The 17,928-nt window shown below is 34.6% G+C and overlaps 2 protein-coding genes across 2 annotated transcripts; both read right to left on the reverse strand.

Moving 5' to 3' along the window:
* Nucleotides 1-9,322: 9,322 nt before the first annotated feature.
* LOC112037833 (uncharacterized) lies at nucleotides 9,323-11,676 on the reverse strand. Its single transcript, XM_024070661.1, has 6 exons — nucleotides 11,508-11,676; nucleotides 11,329-11,438; nucleotides 10,517-11,144; nucleotides 10,272-10,336; nucleotides 9,646-9,992; nucleotides 9,323-9,539 (listed from the first exon to the last, which is right to left on the reverse strand). Exons 1-6 carry the CDS (start codon nucleotides 11,674-11,676, stop codon nucleotides 9,323-9,325), a joined length of 1,536 nt encoding a protein of 511 aa, XP_023926429.1.
* An 18-nt stretch (nucleotides 11,677-11,694) lies between these two features.
* Nucleotides 11,695-12,555, reverse strand: LOC112037832 (uncharacterized). Its single transcript, XM_024070660.1, has one exon. It carries the CDS (start codon nucleotides 12,553-12,555, stop codon nucleotides 11,695-11,697), a length of 861 nt encoding a protein of 286 aa, XP_023926428.1.
* Between the last annotated feature and the right edge of the window lie 5,373 nt (nucleotides 12,556-17,928).

The raw sequence follows: 17,928 nt of genomic DNA on the forward strand, positions 1-17,928 counted from the left end.
ACATGAGATAACTATATTTAATGTGGTTCGGCCAACTCCATGCCTACGTCCATAGACAACGGCAACAAAAATATCCAACATCAACGATATGAATTATAACGACATTAATAAACACTTATAACTTATATAAACAACACTCACAAAACTCACCAATATGAACCCACAAACCCAAAGTCCCAATACATCCATTAACTCTCTCACACTCACAAACTCAAGCAAACTTTCCACACATAACCACAAGTAATCTTTCAACCCCCAAAAAATCAACCAAACTACCGTAGACGCCCATTTTGCAACAATCATTTGACCTAACTCGATTTGCATTTCTTGTCATCACCATTGCATGTCTCTGAGGCAGGACTATAATTTTGGCCATTTAATATCCCAAATACTTTTCATAAAACAAATCTTGAGGTCATAACAATCAAACCAACATTAGAAGGTCTAACATCAATTTTTGTGATTTAGGGCTACCAAAAGCAATTTACGTGGACAAGAAAATAAAATATTTACACGAGATAACTATATTTAATGTGGTTCGGCCAACTCCATGCCTATGTCCATAAACAATGCCAACAAAAATATCCAACATCAACGATATGGATTACAATGACATTAATAAACACTTGTAACTTATATAAACAACACTCACAAAACTCACCAATATGAACTCACAAACCCAAAGTCCCAATACACCCAGTAACTCTCTCACACTCACAAACTCAAGCAAACTTTCAACGCATAACCATAAGTAATCTTTCAACCCCCAAAAAATCAACCAAACTACTATAGATGCCCATTTTGCAACTCTCATTTGACCTAACTTGATTTGCATTGCTTGTCATCACCATTGCATGTCTTTGAGGCAGGACTATAATTTTGGCCATTTAATCCCCCAAATACTTTTCATAAAACAAATCTTGAAGTCATAACGATCAAACCAACAACTCATGAACATTAATCGAACCACCATATTAAAAGATATCAAATAAACAAGTTTTAACGATAAGGTTTATTTGCATAAATCAGATTCTGACCATAGGTTGTTATGATCTCTTAATTCTGATTGGCCTATTTTCAGTCCAATTTAAATTAGGTGATGTGTACGTCATAATCCTATTGGCTAAAAGTAGGATTTATGGTAAGATTGCATGTACTGAATCTAATCTTCGTCCAAGCATTTATTGATTCCTTGCAAAATAAGAAAAAATTGACGAAATATATTAATTAATTAGACATATTTGGAATCAATTTGCTAAACTTGAGGACCCAAAAAAAAAAAATGGAAGTCAAAATTTGGAAGAAATTAGGTCTGAGTTGAAAATAGAAACAGTTGAAAGAAATTATATAATTGCATAAAAAATCAAATTGTACAAGTTGAAAAAAAAAAAAAGTTTAAGTTTAGACCAAATCCAAATTATATATATATATATATATTTATATATAGCGGTAATTTCGAAATGGTACATCAGTATTAGTTAGTACCTAAAATATATCGTTCCCTAGACCAAACTAGTAATGTCTCATATATGAAATTGACACCCTTTGTATATATTGAAAATTTGCTAAACTTTGGCTTTTATTAACAATACATGTATTTTTTTTAAGGGAAAATATATTTTTATGAGATGAATATGCAATTTTTATATTATCAATAGTCATTGCAAAACATTTGTGTAATATACAACAAAATATGAATAAACATAGAAAACAAACATATAATGAAACATATGTTTATAGAACTTGCACTTAAAGTAATTGAATATGGTAAAATGATTAATAAATCTAAATTTCTATAATTTAATTTATTTTGAAATTTTACGTAATAACCCATGTCTACGTTCAACCTCTTCCTGTCCCCAGAATATCTTAGTTAATATTTTCATATTTTTATTTTGCTTTTAGCATCTCTTGGTAAATATAGGTATATTTCTATGATTTTGATGATTGAAAATACCTAATATAGAGACATCACCAATGGTCCAACTATTTGTGAAACAGATAATAAATTATTGAAGATAACGTACAAAATTATGAAAATTAAATGGAAATTTGTGTACAATAGATGTACAAATCATTTGGATTTTTTGAAAAATTTGAATTCGTTCAATGTACAAAATCATAAAATTTCAATCCAAAATCGTAAAACATACCAAATCGTGAAAATTCAATGGAAAAATGTGTATATCAAATGTGGAGATCACTTGGGAACCTTGGAGAGGACTTCCTCCCATTGTGACCCAGATTCAGGAGCAGCTATCATTGTCTATTTTGAAACTTCTCGGCTTCTAGGGGTGCTGGCCTGAGGGCCTTTTATCTTTTTTAGTGAGCATCTTGCTAATTGGTAGGTGCTGATGACCTGCAGTACTTCAACTATTTTTCTCAAAATTTGGAAAGAACTTCTTCCACAGAAATAATGTTGCCATTGGGTGAACACGATAGACAGATGAAGAAAAAATTAAAATTACACTATCAAATGTGTTGGATTATTTGTTTATGAGGATACGAGAGAGTTGTGGAGTATTTAATGTGTAATTATTGTATTTGTATTTTGCTAATGTTTTACTGAGTTGATTGTTTGTTTTATAAATTATAATTGTATTTTTATAAATTTTAATTTCCATGTAATAAAGGCAACCATTGCTCATCTGTACAACCTAAATATCTAGGTCTTCCCCTATTACAAAATAAATCAAAAAGGATGAGCCACTTTTACAATGCATTGAAGAGAAAGTTCAGAAAGGAATTTAAGATATGTTTAGTTGTCCAGTGTTATTCTGCTTCTGGTCTTGTTGCACATGTTGACATTAATGGCACTTGTTATAGTTTGAAGGGATATAGTTAAGAATTATTTAACCAATTAGCATTTTTCATTCCTAGAGTATAAGCCATGTCATACATTCTTAATATTACAAATTGTGTAAGTTGTCTTTATTCTTTAATGGAGGGTGAACAACTAAAAATGAAAATAACACAATGAAATTCGTCATGATTGTTTTCCGAGCAAGTCATTTTTTCAGGAACAAATCAGCCGTGAAGCCAACCAAAAAGGCAATGACTATTATTTGGGGATAAATTACCTTTTGGTCCCTATATTTTGGCGATATTTTCAATTTGGTCAATATATTTTTAAATTAATTTTCATTTTAATTCTTATCATACAATCACTTAAGGACCCAAATAATAGTAAATTTATAAATATAAGGATTAAATGAAGTTATATAAACCTGAGGACTAGATTAAAAGTATCCAAAAATGTAGGGACTAAAAAGCTAATTACACATTATTTATTTGTACATAAGTATAACATATGTTATTTATCTTTATATAAAAAATATGTATAAACATTTATTTGGTAGGTTAGAAAGAGAAATAAAAATTTCTCATGAGAATTGATAAAAGTAAAAAAGCAAGCACCTAATAGATAATGTAGTTGAGGCATTACATAATAAAAGTAGTAGTAGTAGCAGCAATAAGAATAATAATAATAAGAATAATAAATTTATTTTGAGAATCTAATAATAATAATAATAAAAGCATTTCACACTTTACAAAAATATTGTAGCTATTAAAGCTTGCATCAAAGGTGATAACAATTAAATGGTTGTTAAAGGTTATATTAAAGTGTTTATTGAAGTTAACTACATAATATATGTGGTTCTTGATTAAAAAATGAAGTGTTGCTAATTTTATAAGTTTATTGTGATTTTAAAAATTAAAAAAAAAAAATCTCTCAACATAAATTTATAGATTATATATATATATATAAATGGACATATATAATGGAATTAATGGGTTTGCATGAAGTGACAGCTCTATGAATTTTTTTTAGGGTGGTCACTAAGAAACTTAAATTATTTAAAATTTAATAAAAAGACAATATGAATATATTAACGTCACAAAAAAAAAAAACGCAAATACATGAAATATTACAATTCTTTTGTACTACCAAAGAGAATAAGAAAAAAAAAAAAAAAGACTAATAAAAAGTAAAGTACAAATTGAAAATACTGATATGAGAATAATAAACTAGTCACAACAATTTCATAACAAATTTTATGCAGCAAGTTGTTAGTCTATTATTGTTGGGTAAAATATGTCAATATTGAACCCGAATTAGAATTAATAATATTAGAGATATATATTAGACATATTAGCCCAATATAATAGGCCCAAACCCATTCCTGCTTGTACTAGTAGTCTAGGGTTTAGTCGCCTATATATACTCATGTTAGGGTTTATTATAACACAAGTTATTGTACTACACTCTTACATAATAAAGATATAGCCCTTAAGGGATTCTTCCACGCGTGGATGTAAGTCGTCAAGGCTGAACCACGTAACCTTCGTGTTCTTAGTGTTCCTATTTTATGTTTCACCTTCCATATCCACTCTAGCATACACAACATGATATAATGCATCGCGTTACTAATAACATAATTTAACATGGTATTAAAGCCAAGTTTCGTTCTTGGCATCAAATAGAACATCTCTAGCAAGCAAAGAAGAATATCACATGCACACCACCATCAGAAGTCACACATGCTTCTCTGCTGGATCTGGACTCCACAGCATCTTGCAGCCACTATGGCTCAATGCTATGTCCAAGGTCCACAAACTCAAGCAAACCCATGACATCAATCTCAAATTTGTGCAAAACAAGACTTCCTTTCGAGAAACCAACTACACAGCCATGCTCCTCGGCCTTCCGTGTGGAAATCCCAGAACTCTGGTCACCTTTAGACAATGCACTCGCTGCCACGTGCGGACAACGGCTACAACTCCTCCTTCCACGTACTACCACGATTTCCCCATGTGTAGCTCATCCATCGGTCACACGTGCCGCCCTATCGGCCATGTAGACCACCGATCTGCCTATGAAAGAAATTTGGCTTTCAACCGCTTAAGCACGCGCCTCCACGCACCGCCTGGGTAACTGGCTTCTCCTCCACGCGCCAGTGGACGTCCCACGCACCAGCCACGTGCCAAAATATGTGATGACATCATCCATGACATCAGCAAAAGGCCACGTCAGCAGTGTTGCCTCGTCAGCACCACGTCACCTAGCTGACGTTGACTCAGACCGACCCGACCTGAACCACTCGAATCTGACCCGTGAGCACTAACCATTGACTTTGCCAAATCCGTTGACTTTTGTTGGCTTTGACATAATTCTCGTGTTCTTAGTGTTCCTATTTTATGCTTCACCTTCCGTATCCACTCTAGCATACACAACATGATATAACACATCGCGTTGCTAATAACATAATTTAACAAATAACAGCTTACCACATATGGTTTATTGTGAAATTATTGTAAATATGTTGTGGATGTATTATTTTTATATTTATTGAACTTAAATTCTTATGCTTCTCAAGTAAAGGTGTTCAATATTTTTATTAAGTTGGTTAAAAAGGTTAATTTAGTATATAATATATTTTTTAAAAGTATATATATACATTTTTTTTTCAAGTTAGGGAGGTCACAGAACATATTAGTTTAAAACAATTATTTATATTAATTTTTTTTTTTCTTTTGCATGTTTAAAATTTTTTTAAGTGACCACCCTCAAATTCAAGGAGCAGAGCCACCAGTGTTTGCGTGGATGATGAGATTAGTTATATAAACTTGTGAGGATACGTGTGTAGTTAATTTTACCCTATGACCTTAATTGCTTGAATTGAATTTACTTTCATTGTAATATAAACTTGTAATATATTTTAGTTAGTGATGTGAATTCCTACTAGCACGTATTAATAAGGCTTGATCCAATAAGACTTGGAGAAAATATTTTTAAGTTGTTTCCCAAAATAAACCTTATTTTCAAAATAATTCATACTTTTAAGCTTGTTTTCTAAATTGTTTTCAGGATAAACCACACTTCCATATATTTTTTTCCTAAAAGTGCTTTCAAAAAGTGAGTAGTTTTTCCAAAGAAAACCAATGAAACCCATTATTTTCAAAATAAATAATTTTCTAAAACTTTGTGGGATTTTCCATTCTTAGAAAAATGCTTCTCCAAAAACATATGGAATTTCCCTTTGAAAAACACCTTTTTTAAAATCCCGTAGGAGTCTTCCTCTTGAAAATGGGTTTCCAAAACACATGGAATATTCCTCTTGATAACTAGTTTCTAAAAACCTATGAAATTTTCATCCTTGAAAATGATTTTCCAAAAAAACCCATGGAATTTTTCTATTGAAAACTACTTTGTAAAAACCTATGCAATTTTCATCCTTAAAGTATGATTTTAAGAAAAAAACATGGGATTTTTCCTCTTGAAGTTACTTTCTAAAATCTCCATAAGATGCAGAATTTTCTGCGTTTCTTAAAAATGGTTTCCCATCATTACAAAAATTGGCTTTCCAAAAAAACATCATTTGAAAAAAAAAGATTTTGTTTTCAAATCTCTTGGAATTTCCCACTCTTTAGACTTTTGGCTCTCAAGGCATTTATATTTTCAATTTTAGTTAAATAATTTTCAAAATATGGATAATTTTATAAATTTTTTGAAAATAAGAACACACGTTTGCTTGGAGCCCAAGGTTTAAAAGCACTCAAAGTCCAAGGGTTTACAAAACCCAAATGCCATTAACGGTGGGGGATTTGAACCCAGGGTGTTTTGGAAACATGAGAATGTGTTAACTAGTTAAGTTACAAGACTCTTGTTATTAGTTCTTAGTGCATTTATATTTTGAATTTTAATTAAACAATTTTCCAATTATTGATAATTTTGTAAGTGCCTTGTTTTTACTTTTCCATTGGAATGTATTGTCATGGTTTTTTACTAAATTCCAAACTAACTCCATTGGATTGTTGTTATTTGTTCACGTAACAAATAATTCTATATTGAACATTCCTAAATTTAAGTATCCAAATTTTTAAAAAACTAAAAGAATTTTTTTGGGCCTTTTTGTAGCAATTTTCTAATATTAGTATACTTTAAAAAGATAAGAATGAATCTTCATGCCTAAAATAGATTAGGCAAGAAGAGATGTGGGGATTTAGTGAGAAGAGATTTTGATTGTGGGGATTAGGCAAGAAGAGAGGTGGCTATGAAGAAGAAGGAGTTTGTGTTCATCGTGAGTTAGGGATTTGCAATTCTAATTTGGGTATTTTGAATTCAATCGTGTTTGATAGTGAATGAGAGTGTTGATGATAATTGGGTCATGTGAGAGTTACATGGGATTAATAGTAGTGGAAGCTGATGTGGAAGGGTTGACATGGAAGGACTACTTATATCTTAATTTAATTTATGCAACGTGTGCATTTCGTCTGTCACCTAAGTAGATTATGTTAGTCATCTAACAGTAAGGGTTAAGTTGACTGTGACTTGAAAATAGTAGGGACCAAATTGACCACTCCCAAAACGTAAGAACCAAATTGATTGTGCTCCAAAATGTAGAAACCAAAATTGTGTTTTTGTTTTGTTTTGGTTTTTTCTTTTTCCTTAAATTGCTTTCAAAAACTGAGTTGTTTTTACAAAGAAAACCAATGAAACCCATTATTTTCAAAACAAATAATTTTATAAAACTTCGTGGGATTCTCTCTTAGAAAAATGCTTCTCTGAAAACAAATGAAATTTTCCTTTGAAAATTACCATTTATAAAAACCCATAGGATTCTTCCCTTGAAAATGGTTTTTCAAAACACATGGAATATTCCTCTTGAAATCTACTTACTAAAATCCCATGAATTTTCATCCATGAAAATGATTTTCCAACCCATGGAATTTTTCTACTGAAAACTACTTACTAAAAATTTCATCCTTGGAAATGATTTTAAGAAAAATCATAGGATTTTTCCTCTTGAAAACTACTTCCTAAAAAATTCATAAGATATGGAATTTTCTGCAATTCTTAAAAATGGTTTCTCGTCCTAAGAAAAACTAGCTTTCCTAAAATGCATCATTTGAAAACAAGATTTTGTTTTCAAATCTCTTGGAATTTCCCACTCTTTCGACTTTTGGCTCTTAGGACATTTATATTTTCAATTTTAGTTAAATAATTTTCAAGTTATGGAGGATGTTTTGGAAATAAGAACGTACGTTTAAATTGTGTTTTTGAGTGTGATAGTAGTTGCTATGTATACAATGTTGTGGTGGTATTTTGAATTTCAAGCACTAGCCTCATTTATAATGTAGTTGCAACTTGCCATGTATACAATTGTTAAGATAGTATTTCGTGGTTAGGACTTAGGAGAGGTTTAAACTTGAGTTGTATATGTTATACTACCAGCTTTTTTTTTTTTTTTTTTTGGTTAACAGGAAATCTTATTAAACAATTAAGCCAAATTGGCTAAGTTAGAGGCAGCAAGCCTACATACAGTTTCCCCAATAGAATCAGAATACACAAAAGCTGAAATTACATCAGATAGGGGATTATCCCAAAATACAAAATGGTCTTGTATCACACATCCTAACTTAGCCATAGCATCAGCAACTCTATTCGCTTCCCTAAAAACAAGTTGCACTCTATATTGCTAAAACCTTCCCAGGAGCGACCTACAATCAGCCAACAAGGAGGAATAATACCCATTAGAAGGAAAGTAAGACTGCACCAGCTCAACAACCACCTTAGCATCTAACTCAACCACAAGATTCTGCACCCCTATATGCACAGCCTGCATCAAACCATCCCTTAAAGCCCAAAACTCAGCAATGATGCTGGTTGTGAAGCCGATAGACTGACCAAACCTCTCAACCATCTACTCTCACTATCTCTTATAACCCCCCCTCCTCCTACCCTTCCCGGATTACCAAAGGAAGACCCATCAGTATTTAATTTACACCATCATAAGGGAGGTTTTTCCCACCTAATATTATAAACCACCTTATTCTTTTGACTCCTAATCTTACCCACACAGTAGTAATATTCCAAAGCTTGATTTTTACTAACACTATGTAAGCTTCCATTCAAGATACTATTATAAAACACCATGCCATTTCTATGTTTCCACAAATTCCAAATTGCAAAGGAAAAAACATATGACCACGGCACAGAAGAAAAATGTAACGCCTTGCTTTGGCAATTAGCTTTCAACCAATCAAACAAATTCATATCAGCAAAGGAACTAACCATTTCGTGGGGAACCTTAAGTTTAAACTACAAATCTTTTGCCACCACCCATTCTTTCAACAAATGACTAATAGTTTTTGAAGAATTTTTACACAAAGGGTAGCAACTCTCCTGTATTATACCCCTCATAGCCAAAACAGATTTAACAAGTAGACTGTTATGCATACACAGCCAAAGGAAATTAATAATCTTTGGCAATATGTCTATCTTCCATATCCACTGCCCTTGGAAATTTACTTCCTCTTGCTAGGATCCATTCAGCCAAGTATAGGCAGAATTAGTAGTAAACTCTCCATCCTTAGAAAGCTTCCACATAATCACATCTTCTCCTCTTCCAACTAGCTGCCTTGGAATAGCTTTAATCCTATCTTTAATATTAACCAGAAACTCAAAGGATAACGCTTCCCACTTCCACCTTTGCTCTAAATCAAGAAACAGCTTTGACAACTTCATATCAATCTTCCTTTGAGTCAAAGGGCCTTCAATCAATTCTCTTAATGAGCATCCCCTTATCCAACTATCCAACCAAAGACTAATTCTTTTTCCATTCCCAACCCCCCAACAAATACCATCCGCAAAGGTTTGAAAACCCAGCCTTAATAGCTCTCCAATTTGGAGAACATGGCAACTTATCCGGGTCTCTAGCTCTCATTCTTTCCATTGAACAATACTTCTTTAGTATTACCTTAGCCCATAGACTTTCTTTTTCCTGGTTCAACCTCCAATTTAGCTTTGCTAATAGAGCCAAGTTCTTAAATTTAGCAGCTTGAATTCCAAGGCCTTCCTCTTCCTTCGGCCTAATAATCTTACTCCACCCAACCAAATGAAGTCTTCGCTTTTCACCCATTGAACCCCACAAGAAATCCCTATTAATTTTATCCAATTTATCACACAGGTGAGTAGGAAGGGCAACGGCCTGCATAACATAATTCGGAATAGTAGACATGAAAGATTTCACCTATACCGATCTGCCTGCAAAGGAAAGAAAATTAGTCTTCCAACCAGCCAACTTACTCATAACTCTCTCAACTATAAAGTTTATTCTGTTTCTTAGAACCCCTTTATGTTTGATTGGAAAGCCAAGATAATTCCCAATATTCCCCGTGGCTTGAATTCCCAACCTTGAGCAGACTCCACTCTTAATTTCAACTTGCACATTCTGGGAAAAGTAAATTCTTGACTTCTCCATACTCACCTTTTGACCTGACTCCTCACAAAATTCATCCAACACTTCCGTGATAGCTACACAAGCATCCTCATCTACTTTGGCAAAAAGGATTAAATCATCCGCAAAAAAGAGATGGGATATACCTATATTCTCTCTCGAGGCTTTCAACGGTTTCCATACTCCCTCCATACACTTCTTCTCAATTAAGTAGCCTAAGTACTCCATGCACAGAATGAAAAGGTACGGTGATAAAGGATCTCCTTGTCAAAAACCTCTTGAAGGATTAAAAGCCTCCAACTTCTCTCCATTAAACAAAATAGACACCTTGGTGGAAGTGACACAACTCATTATCACCCTAATAAGATTCTGAGGAAAATAGAAAGCATGAAGAACTTTATGTATAAAACACCATTCCATTCTATCATACGCTTTCTCCAAATCAACTTTTATGGCCATATACCCCTCCTTGCCTTTTTTCTTATCCAAAACATGGAAAAGCTCTTGAGCAACTAATACATTATCTAATCCTTTCCTCCCAGGCACAAAGGCTATTTGGACAGGAGATATAAGCTTGTTAAGATAGGGTCTGATCCTCTCTACTAGAATCTTAGAAACAAATTTATAAACTGAATTGCAAAGGTTAATCGGTCTATAATTATTCAGAGACTCAGGGCTTTTACATTTCGGAATTAATGTCACAAGCGTATCATTAAGGTGGTTAGGAACTATACCATCCTTGAAAATATTCTTCACCTCTTCACAAACTGAGTTCCCCACCTCATGCCAAAAATACTGATAAAAACCAGCATGTAGACCATCTGGCCCTGGAGCTTTAAAAGGCTTCAAAGCCCACAAACCACTCCTCACATCTTCATCGAACACTTCCCATCCAGTTCCTATCTGCTTCAGAGAGAACAATACCAGAGAATTCAGAAACAGCGAAATCCCTGTAGGACATCTTCAAACCCGTAGAATAAAGCTTTATAAACCCATTTAAAATGTGCTCCTTCACTGCCTCTTCCTCCACTATCCATTCGCCTATGCCATCCTTCAAACACCTAATTTTATTCCTTTGCCTCCTTACCATCGTATTCATATAAAAATAAGAGGTGTTCCGGTCCCCAAAGGCAGCAACATTAATCCTGGACTTGAGAGCCCAAAACTCCTCTTCTTGAAGTAAAATAGAGGAGTACTCTTCAATAAGTTGATTCTCAAGCCTCAAAAGAGACTCAAAAGGATTATTAGCCAACGCCTTTTAAGTACCATTCAACCTTGCTAACACCCTCTTCTTCTTCGCAAAAAGATTGCCAAAAACCTCATAATTCCACTTCTTGGCCTTCCTCGTAAACTCTGTAGTAGCCACTGTTAAATTAGCACCTTCAGGCCAAGCTTCTCTAATAATCCTATAGAAGTCCGGATGGAGAAGCCACATAGTCTAAAATCGAAAAGGTCAGTCTAAACTATTAGCATTAGGTTTCCATAATTCAATCAAAACAGGATGGTGATCAGAGAAAGTTCTAGGAAGATGAGTAACAACCGCCTCAGGATACAAAATTCTCCAAATTGGATTAGAAAAGCATCTATCCAATCTCTCCGAAATCTGCATTTTATTAGACCAAGTATATTTAGGGCCAGCAAACCCAAGATCAACAAAATTGCACGAATCCAGACATTCTTTGAACTCAAGAGCCTTGTTTAAATTAATTTGGTTCCTCCCAAATTTATCCTCCCCACCAAGTATTTCATTGAAATCCCCAATCATCAACCAAGGAAGGTTATGCAATTGCCCTACCTTTTCTATATTAGACCACAAAATTCCCCACTCAGCCAAACGAGGACTAGCATATATTACTGTAAATAACCAAGAAAGGTTTGATGCACATACCTTAATTGTAGCATGTATTTCCTGTTCTATTGCTGATAACAAATTAACTTCCGCATCTTCACTTCTCCATAAAATCCATAATCCACCCGCATACCCAATAGTTTCCGTGGTGATGAAACCATCAAATGGAAGCGCCTCAATGATCTTCTCAGCTCTGCTGCCCCCCACTCTAGTCTCTGTTATAACCGTTATCGAAGGACAGTGGTTCACAACCATCTCAAACACCCTCCTCTTAAAATCTGGATTCAATGCACCTCTGCAATTCCATATTAGAATGTTCATCTTCACGAACTGACCCATTGGAACCTCAACACGACTAGGATTCATAGCTGCACCTTTCACCATGCTCCATCCCAACCTCCTCAACAAATCCTTCGAGTGCTTCCACTCCAGTTTCCATATAATCATGTACTTCAAAATTCCCATCACTTCTTCCTTGCAACTTATCAACACATCACACTTCTCCACCGGAATGAGAATCTGAATTAGCAACAGCATTGGGTGGTTCCCCATTATTGTCGTAGCCATACCCCTTTGGTCCACTAACTTCCTTCCCTGAATCAACCATTCGGATTCGTTGAAGTGAGGCACCACCGATGGCTTTCTCTGCTTGCTTAAGGCTTCGGACTCCTCCTAAGAAATTAAAGGCACGTCCGTTATGAAGTTCCACCAAGGATTGGCGGTTAGTCCCCATGTTGGATGATCCAATGGAATTGTCCCTGTTCTGCGACTCTCCGGAGTGATTGGGAAGATATTCTTCCACACTGGGCCCTACTCCACTTCGCACCACTCCAAATCCTTCGTCAGAGATGCCCTTATCTGAAGAATGACTTCGTCTAGAACCTCCACTAACCTACTCCGATGCCAAATCGCCTAGCCATTCCCTTTTGGATTGCGCATCGAACTGCTTCGACCCACACGGAATCCCTCCATTCTCTCTTTTCTATAGATTTTTGGGAGAACCAGCTCTCTGTGAAGACGCAGAAGAAGATGGGTGCTGTCTCTCCAGCGACTTAGAGCTCTTCTTACCATAAAATCTATTGCTTCTTGTGCCTGAGCCCGAGAAACCCATCTAAAGCTTCCCATCAATCTGTGTCACCCCCTCTCCCTGTTTCAGACTTGACGCACTAAACCTGATCTCCAGATTACCCAAATCTTCATTCAGCGCAAATCCTTGGACTTAATTGTTTCTCATAGCACGTATATGATCATACTGAGTAGACAACACTCCTTCTTTAATGGGTATGACTGAACTACCCTCTAAGTTTTCCCCTCTTTGGACGTTCATGCCCTAAGGACTGACATCACCCTTTGAATCACTCCCAAAGGGAGATCTGGACTGTCCATTTTTAACCAAACTCCTTTTCCTTGTAACCAACATCCACGGACCAAAGTTAGGATCCGATTTTTCCTCCTCACTAATTTGGTTCGAGCTTTTCTCTGCTACACTATCATCTAGCTTATCTTCCTTCCTTCTCTGATTCAAACTCTTCTCTTCTACACACCCATTTTTTTCTTTTTCCTTAACCTGATAATAGTAGTTCTCCTACTTATGCCCAAGCCTCCCACAACAAAAGCAAAGGGAAGAAATACCTTCATATTTTACTTGTTGCACCAGCCTCCCTATCCTGATGGAATTGATTAAGGGCTTGTCCAAGTCTATTTGTATACAGAGCCTTCCATAGCTTCCACGTGATCCAATGGCCATATATGAATCAATACGAAGCACTGGGCCAATAGCACTACCTATTTCCTTCAATACTTCCATGTCATAAAACTCAATAGGTAATTCAGGAAACCTCACCCACACAACAACAGACTTTAGATTATCCCCTGAAGCTCTGAAGTAAGGTTCCCAAGGCTTGATGGCCAAGAAGTGCTCACCAATAAACCAAGGGCCTCCACGAAGCACTTTATCATAATCATCCCTACAATAGAACTTAATCAAGAAGTAATCCTTCCCAAGATTCACACAGTCCATCCTAGTTGTAGGTTTCCATAATGCATTTAGCTTGAAAGTGAGATAGCTGAATCCAACAGTTCTACCAAACACTTTCACTATTAAAGCCTTTGACCATAGAGCCCTTATACAGGCCTTAATCTCCTTGGACAGCTTCACTTCTGCCATTCCTTCTATGAGAGGCTCCACTTCTGTATCTAACTCCTCTCCATCATCCCAAACATTATCCAACTTAAATGCTTGTTCATATGCTCCAGGAATGTCTCCCACAAGACTATCTTTATAACTGATAACATTTCGAGTTGCGTTTGGCTGCTTAACACCCCTGCTCTCTTTGAATTTCTTAACATTGCGTCCTAACTCATCTTCTTCCTCACTTGATCTTGGTGGTTCATTGCAGTACTTGGCTTCCATTCTCTCTCCCCCACTCATACTCTTAATTTCAACCCTTGATAGCTATTGCAATCCATGTTCAAATGCAATTTGTTTGTATACTACCAGCTATACATTGTTATAAAGATATTTTAGGTAAAAGTGATTTGAAGAGGAAATTAAAAGATCCGAGTCGTTGAAAGCTAGGAGGTGTGTGCAGTCTCTTTGTATGTGTGTGTGTGTGTGTGAGAGAGAGAGAGAGAGAGAGAGAGAGAGAGAGAGAGTATTTATTATTTTTTGATGCAGAATAAAATTTTCCATGGTTTTCACTGAAGAGGAAGATGGGCTATCTTGCCATGTCGTTGAGTGTTCCACACTTCCACGAACTTCCTCTACACAACTGGCTCTATCATATAAGCAAAGAGAGGCAGTCCCCTAAGGTCCCAAGTAAAAAGAGGTCCCCTAATTTTAACCAATATAGCTATTTCTTTTATTGTAATAGTATCAATTAAGCTCAAATATTAGCCAATAAATAAAATAATATTTTTTATCAAAAGAGAAATTTTACGTTCGTAACATTTTTCACAATAAATTCTAATTAGTATGTTGTCACTAGTTGTTATTGGTGGTTAAAATGTGAGTTCAAATTAGAACTAGTAACAACTTAACAGTTAAGATTTATTGTGGAAATGTTATGAATTTAGCACTTCTAAAAAAAAAAAGGCAATACAAAAAAAATTTCACAACATTTTTCACAATAGTTTGAGTTGGCAAATTTTTACTAATTCTCGTCTAGGTCTCTCACTAACATTACTTTTTTACTTATCTCTATTAATCTGTCACATCAATAGGTGTGAAAAGTTTTGTCAAATTTTTTGTGTCTATAGACTTTCTCAAAAAAAAATTTGGTGGTTCGTGTTAATTAGTAATTTTGCATTAAAAAAAAAGAAAAAAAAGAGTTTAAGCAATATTAAATTTTTTTTAAATATATAAAATGTCTCTATTCATTTTTCGCCTTAGGGCTCTAAATGCATCAAGCCACCCATGTTCCTCTGGATCCCAGCATTTTGGACCATCAAATTGACTTTCTCCCCTTGGAAGAGCAGCTTGTTCCTCATGCTTCAAACAGATTCTACTATTGTAGTTGACATTAATTTGAACTTCTCCTTGGATATGTGCTGGTCTCGTAAGTCGCCTGAAAGGTTGATGATAAGTATTTCCAGGTCTATTGTAGAGTGAAGGGCTTGAGAATGGATATGCAATCCCCAGCAACTGTTAAACCAGATCCAGATTGCTCTAGTTGAAACAGCTACAACTGTTAAACAGAGCGTGTTCCATTTTGATTTCCTATTATTTAAGAGCAATGATTATTGCACACTACTTAATACACAGTCTAAAATGTGGACATCCTTAGAAATAAAAAAGTGAATATCTGGCATTACAAAATTTGGACATTATGTAAAGTAGTGTAAGCCAACTAGTGTAAAACAACCATTAGTGATAATTAAAAGACCAATTTCGATAAATATTTCTTACAACCTTTGGGTCCTATTTGTTCTTTTTTCTTTCATGCTGCTCAAAGTCCTTACTAAAGAAGTTTTCTTAAACGTTTTCAAAAGAGTGTACTGTTTTCATGAAATTCACTGGACATATTGTAGTCATCTTGGACCGAGCCCCATGAACATGAAGTACTCATGCATGTCAGAGCAAGCATTGTGAATGGCAATCTTACTTCTTTCTTTTATTTTCAATTTATTTACCATTTCACTTCTCTGTTTATGTTCAATTAAATTGGAGCACAATAACTTCGCCGAAGATAACAAATTTAACATTGAAGGAATTTCATAATTGCAATTAGATCCTTGTATTGCACCATTCCTTTTCCTTATATTTTTGTGTTTGCCTGTTTGGTTTTCTGATATCTTTTAATTCAAAGTTTCTGGACAAAGTTGCTTCAATTAATTATTGTTTATTTGTAAGTTTAGCTGGTGTGTAACATGCATTACATGCTAGGGTGTAGCCTAGTGGTTGGAGACTTGGGATGAGCTACAGAACTAAAAATCCTGGCTTTAATCCCTACTAGGAGTTCCCCTAGATTTCCTGATACACGGTTTTGGCGGGTGGGGTCATATATCTGTGGTTTACTCCCTAAGGGTGGATTCAAAGGGCCTAAGCCTTGGCGAGGTTCCATGTCATAAAAAATTTATATAAAAAAGAAAAAAGTTTAGGTGGTGTGTACATATTTTGTGTGTGATTGTGTTTCTTTAATTTATTTTGGAGTTTGATATTAGAATTTATGCTTGTTTTATGAAACTTTTTCTTTATATTAACATTGTGATTACTTGGAGTCCAATTGGTTTTAGTTTTGCATATAATTAATAATTCAAGTTGACATGGTTGCCTTTTGTGTATGTTAGTCATGTCATTTACAATGTGTTGTTTTTGTAATAATTTTTTAATTTTTTTTTTTTATGAACTCTTAGCTTTGTGCTTTATTTGAGATGTGTGAATTCTGTTTCTCAACTTCTCATTATAATAGTTTGTGTTTACTGTCCCTCTTTTTGAACTTTATTTTCTGTTTGTATATAGCTACAACCAGTAATTGCATCACGAACTCATATTCTATTCCAAGTTGTTCGCGAAGGGATCACATTTTTGGCTTGCATGCAAGTTGAGATGCTGCCTTTGATGGCCATTGAGGCATTGAGCTAGATTTTCTAGCCGTATAAAGTTTTCAACAAATATTTTCTTTTTGTGTGCATTGAATAAATTAGAGCTCCTTCAACTTCACTTTCAACCATTTGTTTTTAGTTTCCCAGCAGAGTAGCTGATGTACTCTTAAATAATCTTGGAGTTTTGAATGAAGATGTGATAAAGGATAACTTTGTCATTGAATATGAGGTACTTTATTACATAAAGGACAAAATGGGTTTTTTCCCTTTTCGGGCAAATTATATAGTATTATGCCCCTCCTTCCCAAACTAAATAGGAAAATGCCCCTTTTTTAAAAATCGATTTTTGATAAATCGAGTTAGGCCCTATAGTGACCTTTCTAAAAGAGCCTATACTGACGTTTTAAGGACTTATAGTGACCTTTTTTTAACTCGACTTCAATGAAATCGAGTTTTAGGTAAAAAAAAAAAGGCCACTATAGGTCGATTTCATTATCTATAACTCAATTTAATTGAAGTTGAGTTAAAAAACGTCACTATAAGTTCTTAAAACGTCATTATAAACATCTTAAAAACGCCACTATAAGGCTTAACTCGATTTATCAAAAATTGAGTTTTAAAAGAGAAACATTTCCTTAATTAGTTTGGAAAGAAGGGCATAATACTATATAATTTTCCTGAAAAGGTCATAAGACATTTTTGTTCATTACATAAACCTTATTGAGTGATTGTTATTTTTGAGATTGAGTTACACGCTTTGTAACTCAATCTCAAAAAATAGGCATCAAATACATG

Source organism: Quercus suber, unplaced genomic scaffold (genome assembly GCF_002906115.3).
Source record: "Quercus suber isolate HL8 unplaced genomic scaffold, Cork oak 2.0 scaffold_4, whole genome shotgun sequence".
Lineage (NCBI taxonomy): Eukaryota > Viridiplantae > Streptophyta > Magnoliopsida > Fagales > Fagaceae > Quercus > Quercus suber.